Source organism: Rissa tridactyla, chromosome 27 (genome assembly GCF_028500815.1).
Source record: "Rissa tridactyla isolate bRisTri1 chromosome 27, bRisTri1.patW.cur.20221130, whole genome shotgun sequence".
Lineage (NCBI taxonomy): Eukaryota > Metazoa > Chordata > Aves > Charadriiformes > Laridae > Rissa > Rissa tridactyla.
Window position 1 is genome coordinate 54,600 of NC_071492.1, and position 17,901 is coordinate 72,500.

The following is a 17,901-nucleotide window of genomic DNA, read 5'->3' on the forward strand; positions in this document are numbered from 1 at the left end:
TACACCCCACCTACCCCCAGCTGCACCCCAAACACTCCCCTATCCCCAACTGCCCCCCACCTGGACCCAACTACACCCCAACAAGAACAAACACCCCCAAACCTGCACAACCACGCACCACCGCGCTGCCCCAGCACCCCCAAAACACACCCTCACACCCCCCCGTGCGGGGGGGGGGGGGGGGTGCTGTCGGTGTCAGAGACCCTCGTTAGCGCCCCTCGTTAGCGCACCTCATTAAGGCCGCAGGAACTGCAAAACCAGGGGTTTATTTCACAGCTTCGGCTGCCCACGTCAGCACCCAGATGGGGGTGAGGGGGCTCCCAGCACCCCACCTCCCCCCTAGAATAGCCAAAAAAAACAGGGCCTGGTCCCAGAACCTCCCCCCCAACGCCACAAACACAAGGCCTGGTCCCACCCCACCCCCCCAAGACCCCAAATCCCCCAAAACCGGAGCTTGGCGTGCCACTCCCTCCCCCCGCAAAAGGGCCCAAAATCCCCCCCCCCCCCAAAACGCCCCCAAACCAGGGCCTGGGCCCATTCCGCCACACCAGGGATCCCCAACCCTCCTGAGACCCCAAATCCCACTGAAATGCCCCCAAACGCTCTCCTGGGGCAAGGGGAGGCCCTGCTGTGTCCCGGGGAGGGGGACCCTGGACCTGCCCCAGGCCCCGCCACGCTGCGGAAATGGACCCCCCCCTACCCCCTCCAAAGCCCCTATGGAGGATTTGGGGACCCTCTATCCTGGTGGGGTCCCCTTTCCCCAGAGCCCCACGGGTGCCCCCGACTGGTGGGTCTGTGGTGCGGGGGGGAGGTCTGGGGACCTCTTGGTGGCAGGGACAGGCAGTGGCAGCCGGCGGGGGAGTAGGTGGTTCCTGGTGGCCTCGTGTCCCCTCACTTTGCCGTCATCATCTGCACAAACTCTGCCAGGAAAGAGGAAGGGTTGGTAGGGATGGGGACATGACGGGGACGGGGACACGACAAGGGCAGGAACACTGCAAGGACAGGGGGCACACTGGGGACAAGGGGCACTGTAGAGCCCCTGGGGATGGGGAACATGGCGGGGACAAGGGACACTGTGGGGTTGGCTGGCAGGGACGCGGTGGGGTCTGGCCTCTTGGAGATGGAGGAATGTGGTGGGATCCCACCTTCCTGGTGACCGGAGACATGGATGCTGTCCCCATCCCCATTCCTGCCCCTGTCCCCAGTGCGGGACTCTTGCCGGGGGTGACAGGGCACACTGTGGTGTCCCAGGCCAGTTGTGACAGGGGACACGGTAGTATCCCAGGCCAATGGTGATGGGGAACGCAGTGTGGCACCGGGGGATGAGAAGCCCCGTGGGTGGGTGCCAGCGGTGTCCCACTGGGTGCCAGCAGGAACCTGTGGCTGACAGAGGAGATGCTGGGTGACAGCGCGGACGCCTGTCCTGACAGTGGCACTCACCCTCGTAGTTGACTTGCCCATCGCCGTCGATGTCGGCCTCTCGGATCATCTCGTCCACCTCCTCGTCCGTCAGCTTCTCCCCCAGGTTGGTCATCACGTGCCGCAGCTCTGCGGCGCTGATGTACCCATTCCCGTCCTGGGGTTGGGGACATGGCAGTGACACTGCTGCCTCGCCCATCCCCCTGTCCCCATCCCTGTCCCCGACCCACCTTGTCGAAGACGCGGAAAGCCTCGCGGATCTCCTCCTCGCTGTCCGTATCCTTCATCTTCCTCGCCATCATGGTGAGGAACTCAGGGAAGTCGATGGTGCCGTTGCCTGGGGTGGGGACAGGAATGAAGGAACAGTGTGCAGGGGACAGGGGGACAAGAGGACAGCGGGGGACAGACGGGGCTCACCGTCAGCGTCCACCTCATTGATCATGTCCTGGAGCTCAGCCTCAGTGGGGTTCTGGCCCAGCGAGCGCATGACAGTGCCCAGCTCCTTGGTGGTGATGGTGCCATCCCCATCCTTGTCGAAGAGCGAGAACGCCTCCTTGAACTCTGGGGACCGTCACCATGGGGACGGGGTCACGCACTGTCACCACTGTCACCAGCAGGGGCCAGAATGGCCGGGGGGGGGGGGGGGGGGCGGGGTGTGGGGCGTGCCACGGGTGGCCACATCTGGGCACCCGTGTCACCCTGACAGCCAGTGTCTCCTCCTGCATGCCATGGTGCCACCCCTCTGCCACCGCCCCCAGCAGCCCCTCCTGCGTGTCCCGCTGTCACCCCAGCACCCCCGCGTCTCCTCCTGGGTGTCCCCCGTCACCTCAACCACACAGTGTTATCCCCCCACCCTGGTGTCCCCCCTCTACCCCACTGAATCCCCCAGTCCAAACCCCCCAGAGATCCCCCACTCCCTAGTGTGTCCCCCCCCCAAGTGTCATCCCCCCCGCAGGGTCCCCTCTGGTGCCTGTCCCCGCCCTGCTGTCACCCCCCATGTCCCCCACCTGCGATCTGCTCCTCAGTGAGCTGGTCAGCCTGGGGGAGGAACAGGGGTGAGGGGGCACCCACGGGACCCTCTCAGCACCCACCACCCCACCGCTCACTGGCACCCCCAAACCTCCCAACACCCCCCAGCCACCCACAAACTCCCGACACCCACAGCACCTCAAAACCCCCCAAAACTCCTCCCAGCACCCACAGGACCCCCCCCACAAACCCCCAACACATCCCCAGCACCCACAGCCCCCCCAAACCCCCCCAAACCCCCCCCAGCACCCACCGACCCCACAAAACCCCCAACATCCCCCAGGCCCCCAAACTCCCAACAACCCCCCAACACCCACAGCCCCACCCCAAGCCCCCCCCAGCACGCGAAGGCAACCCCCCAACCGTCGGTGACCCGTTGTCATAGTAACCCAGTGACACACCCCCATCCCCAACAACAACAACGCCCTGTCGCCATGGCAACACCGATACCCCCACCCCCCCCACCCCCGCTCCTCAGGGACAACACCACCCCGTCGCCATAGCAACCCCGGTGCCGCCCCCCCCCCCCCCGCTCCCCAGCGCCCCCTGTCGCCATGGCAACCCCGGTGCCGGTCCCTGACCATGGTGCTCGGGTGGCGGCGCGAGGCTCCTGTGGCCGCAGATCCCCGGATCCCTCCGCTGGACCCGCCCCTCCCGCAGGCCCCGCCCCCGCCAGAAGGAACACCCTCGCTCTTTTGCGCGCGCCGCCTCATTGGCTGGCGAGGCGCGGCGGGCCGACAGCGCCATCCTGATTGGCTGCCGCTGATCCGCAATGCGCCAAACCGGCCGGCGGAAGACCCCGAAAGGGGGCGTAGCCCCGCGGCGTCACGTGAAGCAGAGCCCCGCCCCAAGCCTCGCTGTGGGGGGCGTGCCGAGATCGCCAGGGCAACCGGCCACTCCTCCCGCGCCCCCCCCCTCCCCGTCCCCATGGCAACAGGGGCGCGGCCACGGTGGCCGGGCAGCCGCGGGGCCTGGGACCCTAAACCAACCGGCAGCCGGTTGCCACGGAAACAGCCCCCACCCACAGCCATGGGTCTCTATGGCAACGGGGGGGAGGGGGGGGCTCCCCGCTCCCCCCCCCCTCCCGCCCCGGACGCCTGGGTCCCCGCCCAGCTTACAATAATTACTTTATTTTAACATCGTTAATTACAGACGGTAAAATCGCCCGGGGGGTTGGGGGGGGGGGGGGGGGAGGGGGAGGGGCGAACGCTGAGCACCCCCCACCCCACCCCACCCCCACCCCCCCCTTCATGCACCTATTGCTTGGGGGGGGGGCAGCCCCCCCCGGGGAGGCGATGCCGGCAGAGGGTTCCCCTGCCCCCTGCCCCCCCCCCCACCTCCACCACCCCCCCCCCGCCACCCCGAGGGGTGCTGCCCCAGCTCTGGCCCCAACTGGGCAAACTGGGAGTGGGGCGGGGGCGGGGGGGGAGGAATAAATACAATCTTCCAATATATTAAAACCCCCTGGGGGGTGTGAGGGGGCACCCAGCGGGGGGGCCACTCGGGGGGGGGGAGGTCACATCATGCCCAGCTGTAGCAGGGTGTTGGCGTACATCATGGGCTTGACGTTGGGGTGAGGCTGTGGGAGAGACGAGGGGTCGGGGGGGGGGGTCGGGGGGGCAGGAAGGCAAATCTGCTCCCCTCCCCCCAAAATCCCAGCCTCCCCAAATTGCCCCTAAGAGCCCCCCATAGCCCCCAAGCCCCCCAAATTGCCCCATGACCCCCCCAACAGCCCCCCACATAGCCCCTATGACGGCCCAATAGCTCCCCCAGCCCCCAGAATAGCCCCTATGAACCCCCCCCTCCCAATAGCCCCTTAATAGGTTTGGGTGTGGGGAGGTGTCCCTTGGGAGGTTCAGGGAACCCGTGGAGGTTTCAGGGGGGCTCCGGGGGAAGTTGGGGGTCCCCAAGGAGGATTTGGGGCTCCCAAGGTCAAGGGGAGTCCCAGGAGTGGATTTTGGAGAGTCCAAGATTTTGGGGGAGAGGGGGGGTGGGTGTGTGTCACCGAAGAGGGTTTGGGGGACACGACTTGGGCATGTCCCCAGGGAGGATTTCAGGGGTCTGTGGGGCAGCTTTCAGGGATCACAGGTTCGGGGGGTCCACAGGGAGGGGTTTTGAGGGGGGTCCCACATTCAAGAAGTCCCCAGGGAGGGGTGGGGGGATCCCCAGGCTCAGGGGAATGGGGTGCCCCCCTCCCCGACTCACCACTGCTGTGAACTGGTGGAAGTCGGGGCGCAGGTCGCTGCCTCGCAGGTGGATGTAGGAGCCCTTATTGCCCATCTGGTCGCTGCAGGGGGAAAGGGACACTTGGGGACATCAAAGCACGGCCCCCCCAGGGGGACACTGAGGCTTGGGGACCCCCAGGGACAGGGACACTTGGGGACATGGAGGCACAGCTCCATAAAGGGACAGAAAAGCTCAGGGGCAACCGGGGAGAGGGACCCCTGGGGACACCAAGGCTTGGGGACAAAAGAGATGCCTGGGGACAGCAACACCCCACACAGGGATGCTGAGACATAGTGACACCCCAGGGATAGGAACAGGGGAGCTTTGGGACACCAAGGCATAGGGGACGCCCAGGGACTGGGCCGAGGGGAAAATGCAGCTCAGGGGACACCTGAGAACCAAGATGAGGGGACAATGTGGCTCAGGGGACACCCAGGGACCTGACTGAGGGGACAATGGCGGTGCACGTAAGCTGGAGAGTGTGCACAATGGGGCACTCTTCCCTGGTGGCTGCGGCACCCCTTTGTCCCTGGGCGCTGGTGGCACTCACCAGTAGTTGGGGGCAGAGAAGACAGTGACACATTTGCCATCGTGGGCCACCTCGTAGCCCTCGGGCTTCACCTCGTGGCTGCGGATGATGTAGTCGAGGCGGTTGCGTTCCAAGAAGCTCTTGGTGACGTCAGGCCCAAACTGGCAGCTGACCCCGCGCTTGCTGACGGAGCGGCCGTTCTGCGGGAAGGCCAGTGTCACCGGGGTCCCAGGGACATGGCGGCAGCTGTCCCCAAGGCAGGGAGAGGCGCTGGGGGGGGCACATTGGGGACCCACTGCTGGGGTTCAGCTCACCTGGGGCTGCGGGTCGGACCAGAGCAGGTCACACATGGGACCTGTGGGGGAAGCAGAGGCGGGGTCAGGGTCCCCCAACCGCCCCAGGGGGACATCTTGGCCCCTCAGATATGGAAGGGACGCCATGGGGCAGAGGGACATGGGGTACCCCCCGGGGTCCATCTCCCACCAGAGTCTGGGGGCTGCCGATTCCTCTCAATCTTCCGGATGTCATCGAGGGTGACGCCGTCCTCACTGAAGAGACCCCCATGCATGATCTAGGACAGGAGCCACATGGGTATGGGGACAATGGGTGCAGGAAGGGACACCCCCCCCATCCTAATCCTGGTGAGGACCAACCCCAGGGGTGAGGAGGGAAGGGACCCCAAGCCCCTGGGGACGGCAGGGACCCCCCCCACACAAACCCCACCAGGGACGGGGATCCCCCGAACTCCCTGGGGATGGGGATGGTGGGGACACCCCCACCCAGCAGGGAGCTCACAGGCAAACCCCCCCTGCACAGGGACATCCCAGGGGCCAGGCTGGGGATAAGGGCCACGGACACTGCGTCCCCCTCACCAGCACTTTGCCATTAATGCACTGGGCCAGCGGCAGCCACTCGAAGACCTCGCTGAAAAGGGCGAACATCTGCGCCGTGTACTTGGCCTTCACCTCCCCCTCGAAACCGTAGATCTGGTTCATGTTGTCCGTCTCGTGGTTCCCTGTGGGAACGTGGTGGCATCGCCAGGCCCAGCAACACAGAGCAGGGGACAAAGCCCCACAGCTTGGCCACGAGGACGTGAGACGGCCAGGGAATGAGGCCCCACGACCCAGGATGGGGGACAAGGCACAAGGTCCCAAGGACACGGTCCCATGGCTCAACCCTAGGACCAGAGATCGGGGACATCCCCCCACAACTGGGGATGTGGCACCATGACCCAGCACAGGGCCCCTCAACCCAGCAGGGGACACGGAATACAGGACGTGGCACCACAACTAGGGAAAGGGGACCCGGCCCCACAACCCAGGAGCTGGTCCTATGGCTGGGGACAGGGGACATGGGCATGGGACGAGGCCCCACAACTGGGGACACGGCCTCACAACCCAGGACGAGGGGACAAGGACCTGTCACCCATGGTGGCTGCATTACCTCGGAGAAGGTGGAAGTGATCAGGGTAGAGGAGCTTGAAGCCAAAGAGCGTGAGAATGACCTCGACCGAGAAGGACCCGCGGTCCACAAAGTCCCCGTTGAATATCTGCAACCAGCTCAGGAAAACAGGTCCCAAAGTCCCCATTCCCTCATGCCACCCATCCCCGTGTCTGTCCCCACCATGGGGGTGGGAACGATCCCGGTGAGACCCCGGCGCGGGGGCGGGCTCAATCCCACTCCCTCCTGGGGGATACGTAAGGGTTCGACTCGGAGGGCAGCCCGTTGAGCTCGAAGATGTTCAGCAGGTCGTAGTACTGCCCGTGGGTGTCCCCGCACACCGTCACCTTCTCTGTCTGCGTTTGGGATGAGCCAGAGTGGAATGTCACCGCTTGGGGACTTTGCCCCCACACACACACACCCAGCAGCACCAGCACCTGGTGAGGGGCACCCACCTCCTTCAACGTCGTTTCTACTAACGTGGGGAGCTTGGCCAGCACCTCCTTCACCTGCACCAGGATCTGCCGGGACAAAGGATCAGCAGAGGCAACAAGGAGGGGGACACGTGGCACTTGAGGATGGGGCAGAGCCCGGCAGGGGACTAGAGGGAGTTTGGGGGGAACTGGGGTACCTGGTAGGCAGCATTTTCTATGGAGTTTCTTCTGCTCCTTTGTACCACTGCATCAGCTCCTTCATGAAATCCAACGTCACCTTGCCACCATCCAGCTTGGGGCCGCTGTACTCATCCTCAATGGCTGCAAAATGAACCCCACCGGTGGCCAAGGACACAGGGGGACAGCGAGGGACAAGTTCCCAAAGGGCCACCATGCCCCTGCCATCCCTCCCCGCAAGCTCACAGCCCCTGACGAACCCCGGTAGCCTGCTGGGGACACTGAGCCTTGGCTGGGGACCCTAATGGGGACACCAGAGCTCTGCTAGGCACCCTCATGGGGACCCCAAGACCCTCACGGGGACCCTCATGGTGATCCCAACCCTTTGCTGGGGATCATCATGGGTGCCCTGAGACCCTCATGGGGATTTTGAGACCCTCCTGGGGACCCTTCTGGGTAACTTAAAGCTCTGCTTCGGACTCTCATGGGTCCTTCGGACTCTCATGGGATCTCCATGGTCCCTTAAGACCCTCCTGGAGACCCCGAGAGCTCCTCAAGGCTGTTGTTGGAACCCAGAGCCTCCCCTGGGCCCCCGAGGTGCCTGAGACCTACCCAGGTGACCTGAGCTTTTGTCAGAGGTCCTCCCAGGGACTCTCCCAGGGACACCAAGCCTCTGCTAGGGACCCTCACAGACCCCCAAGACCCCCATGGGGACCCTGAGCCTTTTGTTGGGAATGCTCATGGTCCCCCTAAGACTCTCACCGCCCTCACACCCACCCCAAAAATCCTTCCAGAGACCCCCAAGACTCTCATGAGACCCCTTGGGATCCTCCCAAGGGACCCTGACCCTTGTCTGAAGACCTCAAGGCCTCCCCGAGACCCTCACAGCGACCTCCAAGCCCCCCACAGGAACCCCAAAGGGGACCCCCGAACCTTTACTGGTGACCCTCACAGCCCCCTCATCCTCCTGCCCTGCCTGTGGAAAAAGGGGGTGCCTTGATTTTTGGGGGGGCACAAGGAGCGGGTGGGGGTCAGGGGGGGCTCACTCATGCTCTCGATGTCAAGGGAGTCCACAACAGAGCGCTTGTGCTCATCGCTGGCAGATCGCCCGCTCAAAGGCCTTCTGCTTGACAATCTTGTGACATTCCTGGTACTTCAGCTTGGCATCCTTGTCATTGGGCCTCACCTTCACCACCTGGGGGGGGACACACACGTCAGGGGACTGGGACAGCCACCGAGGGCCACGGGGCCACCCGGATTTCAGCACCCCCACTGTCCCTGAGAGGGGACAGGGACAGAGAGACCCTTGGATGTGAGGGCAGGGATGATGCTGGGGGGGGACAAAGGGGTCCCCAAATGTCCCCACAGCTCTGGGGCATGTGCTAACGTGGGGGAAAGGGGAGGGAAGGGGGTCCCCAGGCCATCACCACAGCTCTGGGGCACGTGCTGACATGGGGGAGAGGGGGGACAAGGGGGTCCCTGAGTGTCTCTACAGCTCCGAGGGATGTGCTGACCCTCAGGGTGGGGAGCAAGGAGGTCCCCAAGGGTCCCTGCAGCTCTGAAGACCTTTTGTGACTAGTCAGGGGGAACAGCAGAGTGTCCCCAAGTGTCCCCCTCAGCTCTAGGGAACATCATGACTCTGGGGGGTTAACAAGAGGGGTCCCCAAGGGTTCTCCCCCCAGCTCTAAGAGCATGTGCTGACACTAGTGAGGGGACAAGAAGGCGGACATCCCCATAGGGTCCCCCTGTCCAGCTCTAAGGGGACATGCTGACATGGGCGGGGGTGGGCGGAAGGGGGTCCCCCAAGCTTGCCCACACTCTCCAGGGGGACACACTGACACCACGGAAGGGACAAGGGGGTCCCCAAGCCTCCCTCAATCTCTGAGGGGGGGACACGCTGACACCAGAGGAGTGCCCAAGCCTCCCTCAAGCTCTGAGGGGACAGGCTCTCACCAGGGATGTGACAAAGGGGTCCCCAAGCCTCCTCCAATCTCAGGGGGGGACACGTTGACACCAGGGTGTCCCCAAGACTCTCCCAAGCTCCAGGGGGACACGCTGACACCAAGGGGGTCCCCAAGACTCCCCAAGCTCCAGGGGGACACACTGACACCAAAGGGGTCCCCAGAGAGCCCCCCCCCCGCCACCAAGCTCCAGGGGGACACATTCCGACACCAAAGGTGCCCAGCCTCACCGTCTCGTAGTCACGGAGGGCAGCCTTGAACTTGCCCAGGGCCATGTTGCTGGCGGCGCGGCGGGTAGTAGCCCTTGACGTACTTCTTGTCGAGCTCGACGGCACGCGTGAGCGTCTGCCAGGGCATAGCCATAGCACTCCGTGCGCAGGTAGGCCAGGCTCCGGTTCCCATAGTAGATGGCGTTGGTGGGGTTCAGCTCGATGGCGCTGCTGTAGTACTTCACCGCGTTCTCATAGTCCCTTCCTGGGCCACCGGCAGGTGTCAGCGGGACGGGACCCCTGCCCACAGGGGCACCCTGACGCCTACAGGCAGCCCTGACCCTCCTGGGGCCGACCCTCGCTTCCCACGTGGCTCCCAATCTGGCAGGGGGTCTCTGATTCAATTGCCCCTCCAACAGCTCGCTATGCAGCAGCCTGCTCCTGTACCGGCCGCTGACATGGCTGCTGCTCTAGCCCCCCATAGATCACTATCTGGCAGCCCCCAACCCTCACTGCCCCCATGGCTCTCCATCCGGCTGCTGCCACCCTACGGCTTCCTACCTGGCAGCTGCTCACTGCCCCCCTCAGCGCCCTGTCTGGCAGCCCCCCATTGCACCCCACGGCTCCCGATGTGGCAGCCCCCCATTGCCCCCCAATGGCTCCCTACCTGGCAGCCCCTACGGCTGTCGATCTGGCAGCCCCCCATCGCCCCTCATGGCTCCCGATCTGGCAGCTCCCCACTGCCCCCCGTGGCTCCCTATCTTGCAGTCCTCCATTGCTCCCCACGGCTCCCTGCCCGGCAGCCCCCATGGCTCCCTGTCTGCTTCTCATTGCCCCCTAAGTCTCCCCACCTGGCAGCCGCCACCTGTCACTACCCCCCGTGGCTCATATCTGGCAGCTCCCCGTTCCTCCCCGTGGCTCCCAATCTGGCAGCCCCCATGCCCCCCGTGGCTCCCTATCTGGCAGCTCCCCGTTCCTCCCTATCCGGCAGCCCCTTATTGCCCCCCCACGGCTCCCTGTCTGGCAGCCCCCCCGCCGGTACCTTTGAAGAACTCGTTCGCAGCGGGTCTTGAGGGCCTCGGCCCGCTCCAGATCGGCCGGGCTCGGGGGCCGCCCAGGTCCGGCCCCGCCGCCGCTCTCCGCCCGCTCTCCCTCCGCCATCGCCGGGCCGTAAAGCGCCCTGGCAACCGCGGGGAGCGCGACCCACCGCGCCGCCAAGCGGCGCCGCCACTGTCGCAAAGGCGGCGGGACGGGAGGGGGGCGGTGTCGCAAACGGGCGCGCGCCGCGCGCAGAGCGGAGCCGGGCGGGACCATAGAGACGGGCGAAGGGGAACCGGAGCGGCCGGGTCCCGTCACCGGGCTGGGTCTCCCCTGTCCCCCCACATGTCCCCTCCCATGTCCCCATCGCCCCCCGTGTCCCCCCATGTCCCAAACACCCACAATGTCCCCCCCGTGTCCCTTTGTCCCCATCCCCCCCCGTACCCCCCATCACCCCCCGTGTCCCCCCCATGTCCCTTTGTGTCCCCATCACCCCCCGTGTCCCCCTGTGTACCCTTCCCCCCGTGTCCCTCCATGTCCCAAACACCCACAATGTCCCCCCCGTGTCCCTTTTTCCCCCATCCCCCCCCCCGTACCCCCCATCACCCCCTGTGTCCCCCCATGTCCGCATCATCCCCCATGCCCCCCTGTGTCCCCCTGTGTGTCTCCATCACCCCCTCCATGTTCCCCCATGTCCCCCCCCCAAGGCACAGTCACAGGCCCTCGGCAGGTTCAGAGCAGGTTTATGGGGGGGGAGGCAGCACGGCAGGGTGGGGGGGGGGGGATGTGTGTGACACCGTCCGTGTCCCCACGCGGCCCCCCCCCCGCGGGGGTGCATGTGCGTGTGTCTGTGCGGGCCCCCCCCTCGCACGTGGCCCATGCACAAGCGTGTGGCAGCACACTGGCGGGGGGGGCGAGGTACAGGACACCCCCCCACCCCCCCCAAAAGCGACATTGTGGGGGGGCAGCGGGGCCTCACTGGGGGGGCCAGAGGGGGTGTGCGTGTGGGTCCCAGCGGCTCTGGGCAGCGGCATCCGGCCCCCTCCTCGTGCGAGGGGCCGTTGTGCAAGGGACAGGCCCCTCGTGCAAGCTCTGCTCGCCCCAGCTCAGGGGTGAGAGCCGAGCGGGGGGGTCGGGGGGGGGGAAGGCACGTGGCGCGGGGGGGGCTCTCGCACGGAGGGCGGCTCACCCCGAAGGCTCTGGTGGGAGGCCTTCGCACAAGGCTCTTGCACAAGGGCAGCTCCTGCACAAGGCTGAGGCACAAGGTCCTCGCACAAGGCTCTTGCACACAGGCGGCTCTCGCACAGAGGGTGGCTCTCGCACGAGTGTTCGGCGTGAGGATGGCCTCTTGCTGGAGGACGGCTCTCGCGCGAGGCTCTTGCACGAGGGTGCAAGTGTTAGACACGAGGTCCTCGCACGAGGCTCTTGTACAGGGTCAGCTCTCCCGTGAGGCCCTCGCACGAGGCTGGCTCTCACCCGGGGCTCTTGCCCAAGGCCCTTGCACGAGGGCAGGTCTCACGTGAGGCTGGCTCTCGCACGAAGCTCTTGCACGGAGGGCAGCTCTTGCACGAGGCTCTCGCACAAGGATGTCTCTCCGAGGCCCCAGGGCCGTGCAGGATGGAGCACTATAAAGGGGGGGTCCCCGGGGACGGAGGCGCTGCCCCAGTGGTCCCGGATTTGATGGGGGGGAGGGGGGGGGGGTGTGTCTCTGGGGCCCCCCCAAAGGGGCATTTTCAGCCCAGCACCAAGTGGGGAGGATGGGCCCCCCCCCATGCCCCCCCAGTGGGGGCCAGGCCGAGGTAGGAGGGGGGGGCCCTGGGAAGGCCCCATGAGAAGATGGGGGGGGGGGGGGGGAGGGCCTCATGGTTGGGGGGGGTGGTGAGGACCCTCCAGAAGCGGGGGCTCAGTGGGTTCCCTATGGGGGGGGATTTGGGGGGGTTGGGGGGTCCCAAATTGAGGGGGGGCCCTCCAAGGGGTCCTCAGAGCTGGGGGCTGGGGGGGGAGATACAGGTGGGGTCCCCAAGGGGTGCCCCATGGGTGAGGGGGTGTGGGGGGGGCTCCCATGAGTGCGGGGCAACAGACCGGAGGGGTGTCCCCCACACTTGGGGGTCAAAGCCCCCAAGGATGGGGGCCTGGTGGAGGAGGGGGCATCAAGGGGGGGGAAATTAATTGGGGGGAGGGGGGCGCCCCAGGCTGGGAGGGGGGACACTGAGGGCACCCCAGGGTCTGTGGGAGATGTCATGGCTTTTGGTGTCCCCCCCCACCTGACCGGGGACATGGGTTTAGGGGGGCCCCACTGAGTGCCAGGTTGGGGGCCCCCCCCACTTGTGGGGTGGGTTTGGGGGGGGCTGGTTTTTTGGGGGTTCCCCATTGGGTATTGGGGGGTGTGTTTCAGACCCCCTCTCCTTGGGTTTTGAGGAGAGAAGTTGTGTTCTGGGGTCCCCGTCAAGGTGGTTGGGGGCTCCGTGGTTTTGCGGGGGGGGCGGCCCCTTCCATATGCAGCCCCCCCCCCTCAGTTGCTCCCCAGACATGCACCCCGGGGGGGTCCTCCTGGGTGCCCCTCGTCTCCTCCTGGGGGGGCCCCAGGGTGGGGTGCGGGGGGACCCCCCGGCAGGGCCAGGCCATCAGCCAGCAGCGCTGGGAGGGGGGGGACACATATTATTGGGGTCCCCTCTCTTTACATATCCCCCCAAGCTCCCTTGGTAGTCACTCCCCCCCCCGCCTCATTTTAGTGACCCTCCACCTCCCCCCTTTCTGCTTGTGCCCGCCCCCCCCCCCATTTCACCCCTGTTATCGGGGTCCTCCTATTTTCACCCCTCCCAGTTTTGGGGGGTCTTCCTGGGTTTCACCCCCTTCCAAACCCGGGGGGGGGGCCCTCCCCAAGTATTGGATCCCCCCATTGTTAGATTAAATCCCCATTATTGGATTAAACCCCCATTATCGGGGTCCCCCCCAGGTTTTGGGCCTCCCCCAATTACCACCCAGCCATTATCGGGGTTCCCACCCCCGCTATTATCGGGGTCCCCCCTCGTTCGGGGCCCCTCCTCACCGAGAGGCTGCTCCTGCCCCAGGGAGGGGCTCAGTCCCGGGGGGTCCTCCCCACTCAGCAGCAGCCCCTGCGAGGGACACGTCGGGGGGGGGGCGTGGGGGGGGGGGGTAGGGACACGGAGGGGAGGGGGGGCATGGGGACAGGGCACCCTGCCCCCCTCCCACCTGTCCCCGCCCCGCCCCCCCAGGCTGTCCCCCTTCCCCTGACCCCACGTCCCCACAGTCCCCCCCCCCCCGCCCCCGTGTGTTCCCATGGCCCCTACGCCCCCCCCCACCATGAGTGCCTCCCCCCCGCCCCCTCCCACCCCCGTGCCCACCGTGTCCCCCATATCCATGTCCCCCCCCCGCGGTGCCCCCACGCCTCGTCCCCTGCGTGCATCCCCCCCCCCCCGCGCCGTCTCGTCCCCGTCCCCCCCCCGCCTCCCCCGTCCCCCCCAACGTATCCCACCCCCCGTGTCCCCTCGTACCAGGCCGAGGGGGGGCAGCAGGTGGGGGTCGAGCTCGGGGCGCTTCAGGGGGGCCCCCGCGTCCTCCCCGCTCAGCTCCCCGTGCCCTGCGCGGCACCGTCACACGCCGCGCCACGCCCACCCGCGCCACGCCCACACCCGGCTCCCGCCACCAGCCCTTCCTAGGCCCCCCGCCCCCTCCCCTTAGCCCCCGCCCCAACTTGCCCCACCCCCGCCAAGCCCCTCCCCTAAGAGCCCCTTCCCACCGAGTCCCGCCCAAATCCGGCCCCGCCTCCCCGCGCGCGGCGCCCCGCCCACCTCTTCCTGGTGGGGCGGGGCGCCAGGGCGGGGCCGAGGGCGGGGTCGCTGCCCCAGCGCGGGAGGGCGGGGCCGGGCCGGGAGGGGGCGGAGCCGCGCCCGGGGAAGCTGCGGGCGCGCGGCCGAGGGGGCGGGGCCGCGGCCGAGGGGGCGGGGCCGGGTGGGCGCGGGCCCCGCCCACGCGGCGCCTCGGCCCCGCCCAGCTGGAAGTCGCCGTCCATGGGGATGTAGGGGGCAAGCATGGCCAGGTCCAGGGGGCGACGCCTGGGGGGACAGGGACGGGGAGACAGGGTCACACACACACAGCCCCCCCGGCATGGCCAGGTCCAAGGTGGGGACAGGGGGAGGGCCCCCCCCTGCGTGACAGGGGTCCCCCCCCACCCCCCCCCATACCTGCAGGGCCGTTCGGGGCCCCGGGCTCCCCGCGAAAAGCTTCTGCACCTCGAACAGCAGCTCGTCCCCGGGGGGCTGGGGGTGGGGCACAGCCATGGACCCCCAGAACTCCCCCCAGCCTGCCCAGAACCCCCCCCCAAGTTCCCCTCCAAAGCCAAACTTCCCCCCCATATTCTTTCAGGATTCCCCCCCACCTCACCCTGGCCATGACCTCCCAGGGACAACCCCAGGGCTCCAGGACCCCCCCCCCCCGCCCCGCCCCAGCCTTGCCAAGGAACCCCCCAGTCCTCCCATAGCTTGGGAAGGATCTCCCCCCCCCATTTTCCCCAGGGCCTGGCTGGGACCTCCAAAAGTCTCACAGGGACCCCCCCAAGGTGCCCTCTCCCTCCAAGCCTGGCTGGGACACCACCACCCCCCCCCCCGGCAAAAGCCCTGAGGCTGGACTCACCGGGGAGGGGCTGTGGGGGGCGGCGGCGGGAGGGTGCTGGGGGGGGGTCGAAGATGGGGGCGAGGAGACGGGCGAGTTCGGGGGAGCAGAAGCGCCGGGGGTCCCGCTGCAGCACCGCCTCGGGGACATGGGCCGGGCGCAGGAAAGCCAGCACCCGCGGGCCCCCCACCCCTGCCCACAGCGTCACATGGGGTGGAGACCCCCTAGGGACCCCCGCAGGGACCCCCAGCACCCACAGGTCCCCCCCCCCACCACCCCTGCCCACAGCGTCACACAGGACAGGGGACTCCCAGGGATCCCCCAGGGACCCCACAAATCCCCCCCCCACCCCTCCCCGCAGCATCACAGGGGGCAGAAGACCCCCAGAACCCCCCCGGGGACCCACCAGCACCCCCTCGAGCCCCCCCTAGAGACCCTCAGGGACCCCTTCCAGCGCCCACGGGACACCCCACCCCTCTCTGCACCATCACATGGGGTGGGGGACCCCCAACCCCCCCCCCAGGGACCCATGCCCCAGGGACCCCAAACCCCCTCCCAGGGACACCCCCCGGAGATCCCAGCCCCCCCCCCAGACCCCCATGCATCAAGCCCCAGTGCCCCCCATGATCCTCTCCCAGTGCTCCCAGTACCCCCATCAACTCCCAGTGCCCCCCCATTGCTGCCAGTACCCCCGTCACCGGCCAGTGCCCCCCCCAACACCCCCTCCCAGTGCTCCCAGTTGCCGCAACTGGTGCCCACCGAGGCTGAGGTTGAGGATGGCATCGGGGGTGTCGGGGCCGGGGGCGGGGGGGGGGCAGGCGGCGCCCTTCCCCCCGGCGTTGGGTCTGCTCCAGCGACAGCACCACCCCCCGCTGCTCCACACGGCTGAGGGGGGGGTGTGCGTGGGGGGGGGGTGGTGTCAGCCCCCGCGGGACGGGGACCCCACGGGCAGCGACCCCCCCCCTAAAACGACGGGTTTGCAGTGTCCCCCCAGCACTGGGGATGGGGGCTGAGATTTGGGGGGCTGCCCCCCCCCCTCCCCCAGCACTGGGGATGGGGGCTGAGATTTGGGGGGCTGCCCCCCCCCCTCCCCCAGCACTGGGGATGGGGGCTGAGATCTGGGGGGGCTGCACCTCCCAAGGCACCACTTAGGCAGCGCCAATGTCCCACAGGCACCCGACACTGCGCAGAGGGCCCGTCCCCCCCCGTGTCGCTCCCCCCTGTCCCCACCCCGTGTCCCCCCCACCTGAGGACGAAGGTGAGGCAGACGATGCCCTCGGGCTGGGCGCTGCGGCTGTTGGCGATGACGGTGGCCTGGGTCTGCGCCCACAGGAACCCCCCGCGCTTGGCCAGGAACCGGTACTGGCTCGTCACCGCCTGGCCCTTGCTCAGCACTGGGGGGGGCCACCACCCCACGGGTGACCGGGGGGGGGCCGGGGTGCCCGGGGGAGGGGGGTGTTGGTGCACCCAGAGGGGATGGTGGGGTGCCCAGGGGGATATTGGGGCGCTCAGGGGTGCCAAAGGGGAATATTGAGGTGCCCAGAGGGGACGGTGGGGTGCCCAGGGGTGCCCCAGGGGGATACTGGGGTGCCCAGAGGGGACAGTGGGGTGCCCAGGGGTGCCCTAGGGGGATATTGGGGTGCCCAGAGGTGCCCAGGGGGTGCTAGGGGGAATACTGGGGTGCCCAGAGGAGATGTTGGGGTGCCCGTGGGTGTCCCAGGGGTGCCCAGGGAGCCCTAGGGGGGGAACGATGGAGCTTCCAGGGGTGCCCCGGGGGGATATTCGGATGCTCAGGGGGATATCGGGGTGCCCCAGGGGGTTGTCGGGGTTCCCAGGACAATGTCGGGGTTCCCAGGATGATGTTTGGATTCCCAGGTGGTGTCGGGGTTCCCAGAGGGATATTGGGGTGCAGGAGGGATTCTGGGGTTCCCAGGGGGATGTTGGGGTTCCCAGGTGGGTGTTGGGGTGCCGGGGGGATTTTGGGGGGCACTCACGGGTGTGCACGCTCCTGCTGAGGGTGTCGGAGTCGAGGGCATGGACGTACTTGTAGAGGGAGCAGCCGAGCAGCTCCTCGGGGGTGTACCCCGCCACCTCCCCGATCCTGCGGCACCCCGAATCAGCCGGGGAGGGCCCCCTGGGGGGGGGGGTCCCCTACAAAGTCCTATGGGGTCCTGGGGGGCCCTTACGGGATGGAGGGGGCCCCAAGAGGGTCCTGGATGTGGTCTATTCAGTCCTGGGGGGGGGGGGGGGCTTGAGGTGCTGAAGGGTCCTGAGGGGTCCTGGGTGGGGGGAGGGCGAGGTGTAAAGGTTTGGGGTGCCAGGGGTCTGGGGGGCTTTGGGATGCTGGGGAGGTGAGGGGCTGCGGGGGGGGGGGGAGGATGCCAGTGGTCAGGGTATTTTCGGGGTGCTAGAAATGGGGATGGGGGTGTCAGCGGGCAGGTCTAGGAGGGTTTGAGGTGCTGGGGGTCTGGGAAGGGGGGGGGCGGGGCTGGGTGCTGGGGGTCCAGGGCACAGGGAGGGTTTGGGGTGTCGGGGGTCCTGGGGAAGGGCAGGGTGCTGGGGGTCTGGGCATCTTGCAGGGGGTTTAGGCTGCTGGGGGGGGCGGGCAGAGTTCCAGGGGGGTGGGTGGGTTTTTGGGCGCTGGCATTTGGGGGGCGGTCAGGGTGCTGGAGGTCTGGGTGTCTTGAAGGGTGGGGTTGGGGTGCTGGCGGCGGTGCTGGGGGTTATTCAGCATGCTGGGGGGGGGGGGGAGTTGGGGTGCCAGGGCCCGGAGGGTGCCAGGTTCGGCGCGGGGGGGTTGTTGGGTT

The 17,901-nt window shown here is 67.6% G+C and overlaps 3 protein-coding genes and 1 long non-coding RNA gene across 5 annotated transcripts in view; all 4 read right to left on the minus strand.

The window, feature by feature from the left end:
• Positions 1-519: 519 nt before the first annotated feature.
• CALM3 (calmodulin 3) lies at positions 520-3,486 on the minus strand. Of its 2 annotated transcripts, XM_054183891.1 has the most exons (6): positions 3,030-3,097; positions 2,427-2,457; positions 1,837-1,980; positions 1,650-1,756; positions 1,441-1,576; positions 520-920 (listed from the first exon to the last, which is right to left on the minus strand). In XM_054183891.1, exons 1-6 carry the CDS (start codon positions 3,030-3,032, stop codon positions 892-894), a joined length of 450 nt encoding a protein of 149 aa, XP_054039866.1. In that variant the 5' UTR covers positions 3,033-3,097; the 3' UTR covers positions 520-891. The 2 variants fall into 2 exon arrangements, with proteins under 2 accessions (XP_054039866.1, XP_054039865.1); XM_054183890.1 differs by lacking the exon at positions 2,427-2,457 and having other exon boundaries at positions 3,030-3,486.
• A 387-nt stretch (positions 3,487-3,873) lies between these two features.
• On the minus strand, positions 3,874-10,622 carry PPP5C (protein phosphatase 5 catalytic subunit). The gene is given in 17 exon segments (XM_054183889.1): positions 3,874-4,027; positions 4,654-4,735; positions 5,225-5,403; positions 5,518-5,558; positions 5,687-5,774; positions 6,076-6,218; positions 6,647-6,752; positions 6,901-6,999; positions 7,099-7,314; positions 7,316-7,398; positions 8,301-8,355; positions 8,357-8,449; positions 9,446-9,508; positions 9,510-9,554; positions 9,556-9,689; positions 10,467-10,485; positions 10,487-10,622. Coding segments are annotated over 17 exon segments (1,608 nt in total). The 5' UTR covers positions 10,586-10,622; the 3' UTR covers positions 3,874-3,964.
• Positions 10,623-12,911: 2,289 nt separating this feature from the next.
• Positions 12,912-14,099, minus strand: LOC128901733 (uncharacterized). Its single transcript, XR_008463516.1, has 3 exons — positions 13,978-14,099; positions 13,512-13,578; positions 12,912-13,099 (listed from the first exon to the last, which is right to left on the minus strand). It is a non-coding gene; the product is annotated as an uncharacterized LOC128901733 (long non-coding RNA).
• Positions 14,100-14,862: 763 nt separating this feature from the next.
• The window catches only part of LOC128901734 (hypoxia-inducible factor 3-alpha-like), an 8,638-nt gene continuing 5,599 nt past the window's right edge, over positions 14,863-17,901 (minus strand). Inside the window, 5 exon segments of the mRNA XM_054183886.1 lie at positions 14,863-14,867; positions 15,116-15,318; positions 15,854-15,979; positions 16,341-16,488; positions 17,089-17,195. Coding sequence (XP_054039861.1) covers positions 14,863-14,867; positions 15,116-15,318; positions 15,854-15,979; positions 16,341-16,488; positions 17,089-17,195 — 589 coding nt within the window.

Excerpts from the sequence above, each read along its gene's own strand:
- CALM3 (XM_054183890.1), bottom strand. The coding sequence starts at position 3,195 with ATGGCGCTGTCGGCCCGCCGCGCCTCGCCAGCCAATGAGGCGGCGCGC. Across the intron at positions 1,981-3,029 it reads GCCGCCACCCGAGCACCATG|AGTTCAAGGAGGCGTTCTCG; the intron begins GTCAGGGACCGG and ends GACGGTCCCCAG. Across the intron at positions 1,757-1,836 it reads CAATGAGGTGGACGCTGACG|GCAACGGCACCATCGACTTC; the intron begins GTGAGCCCCGTC and ends TCCCCACCCCAG.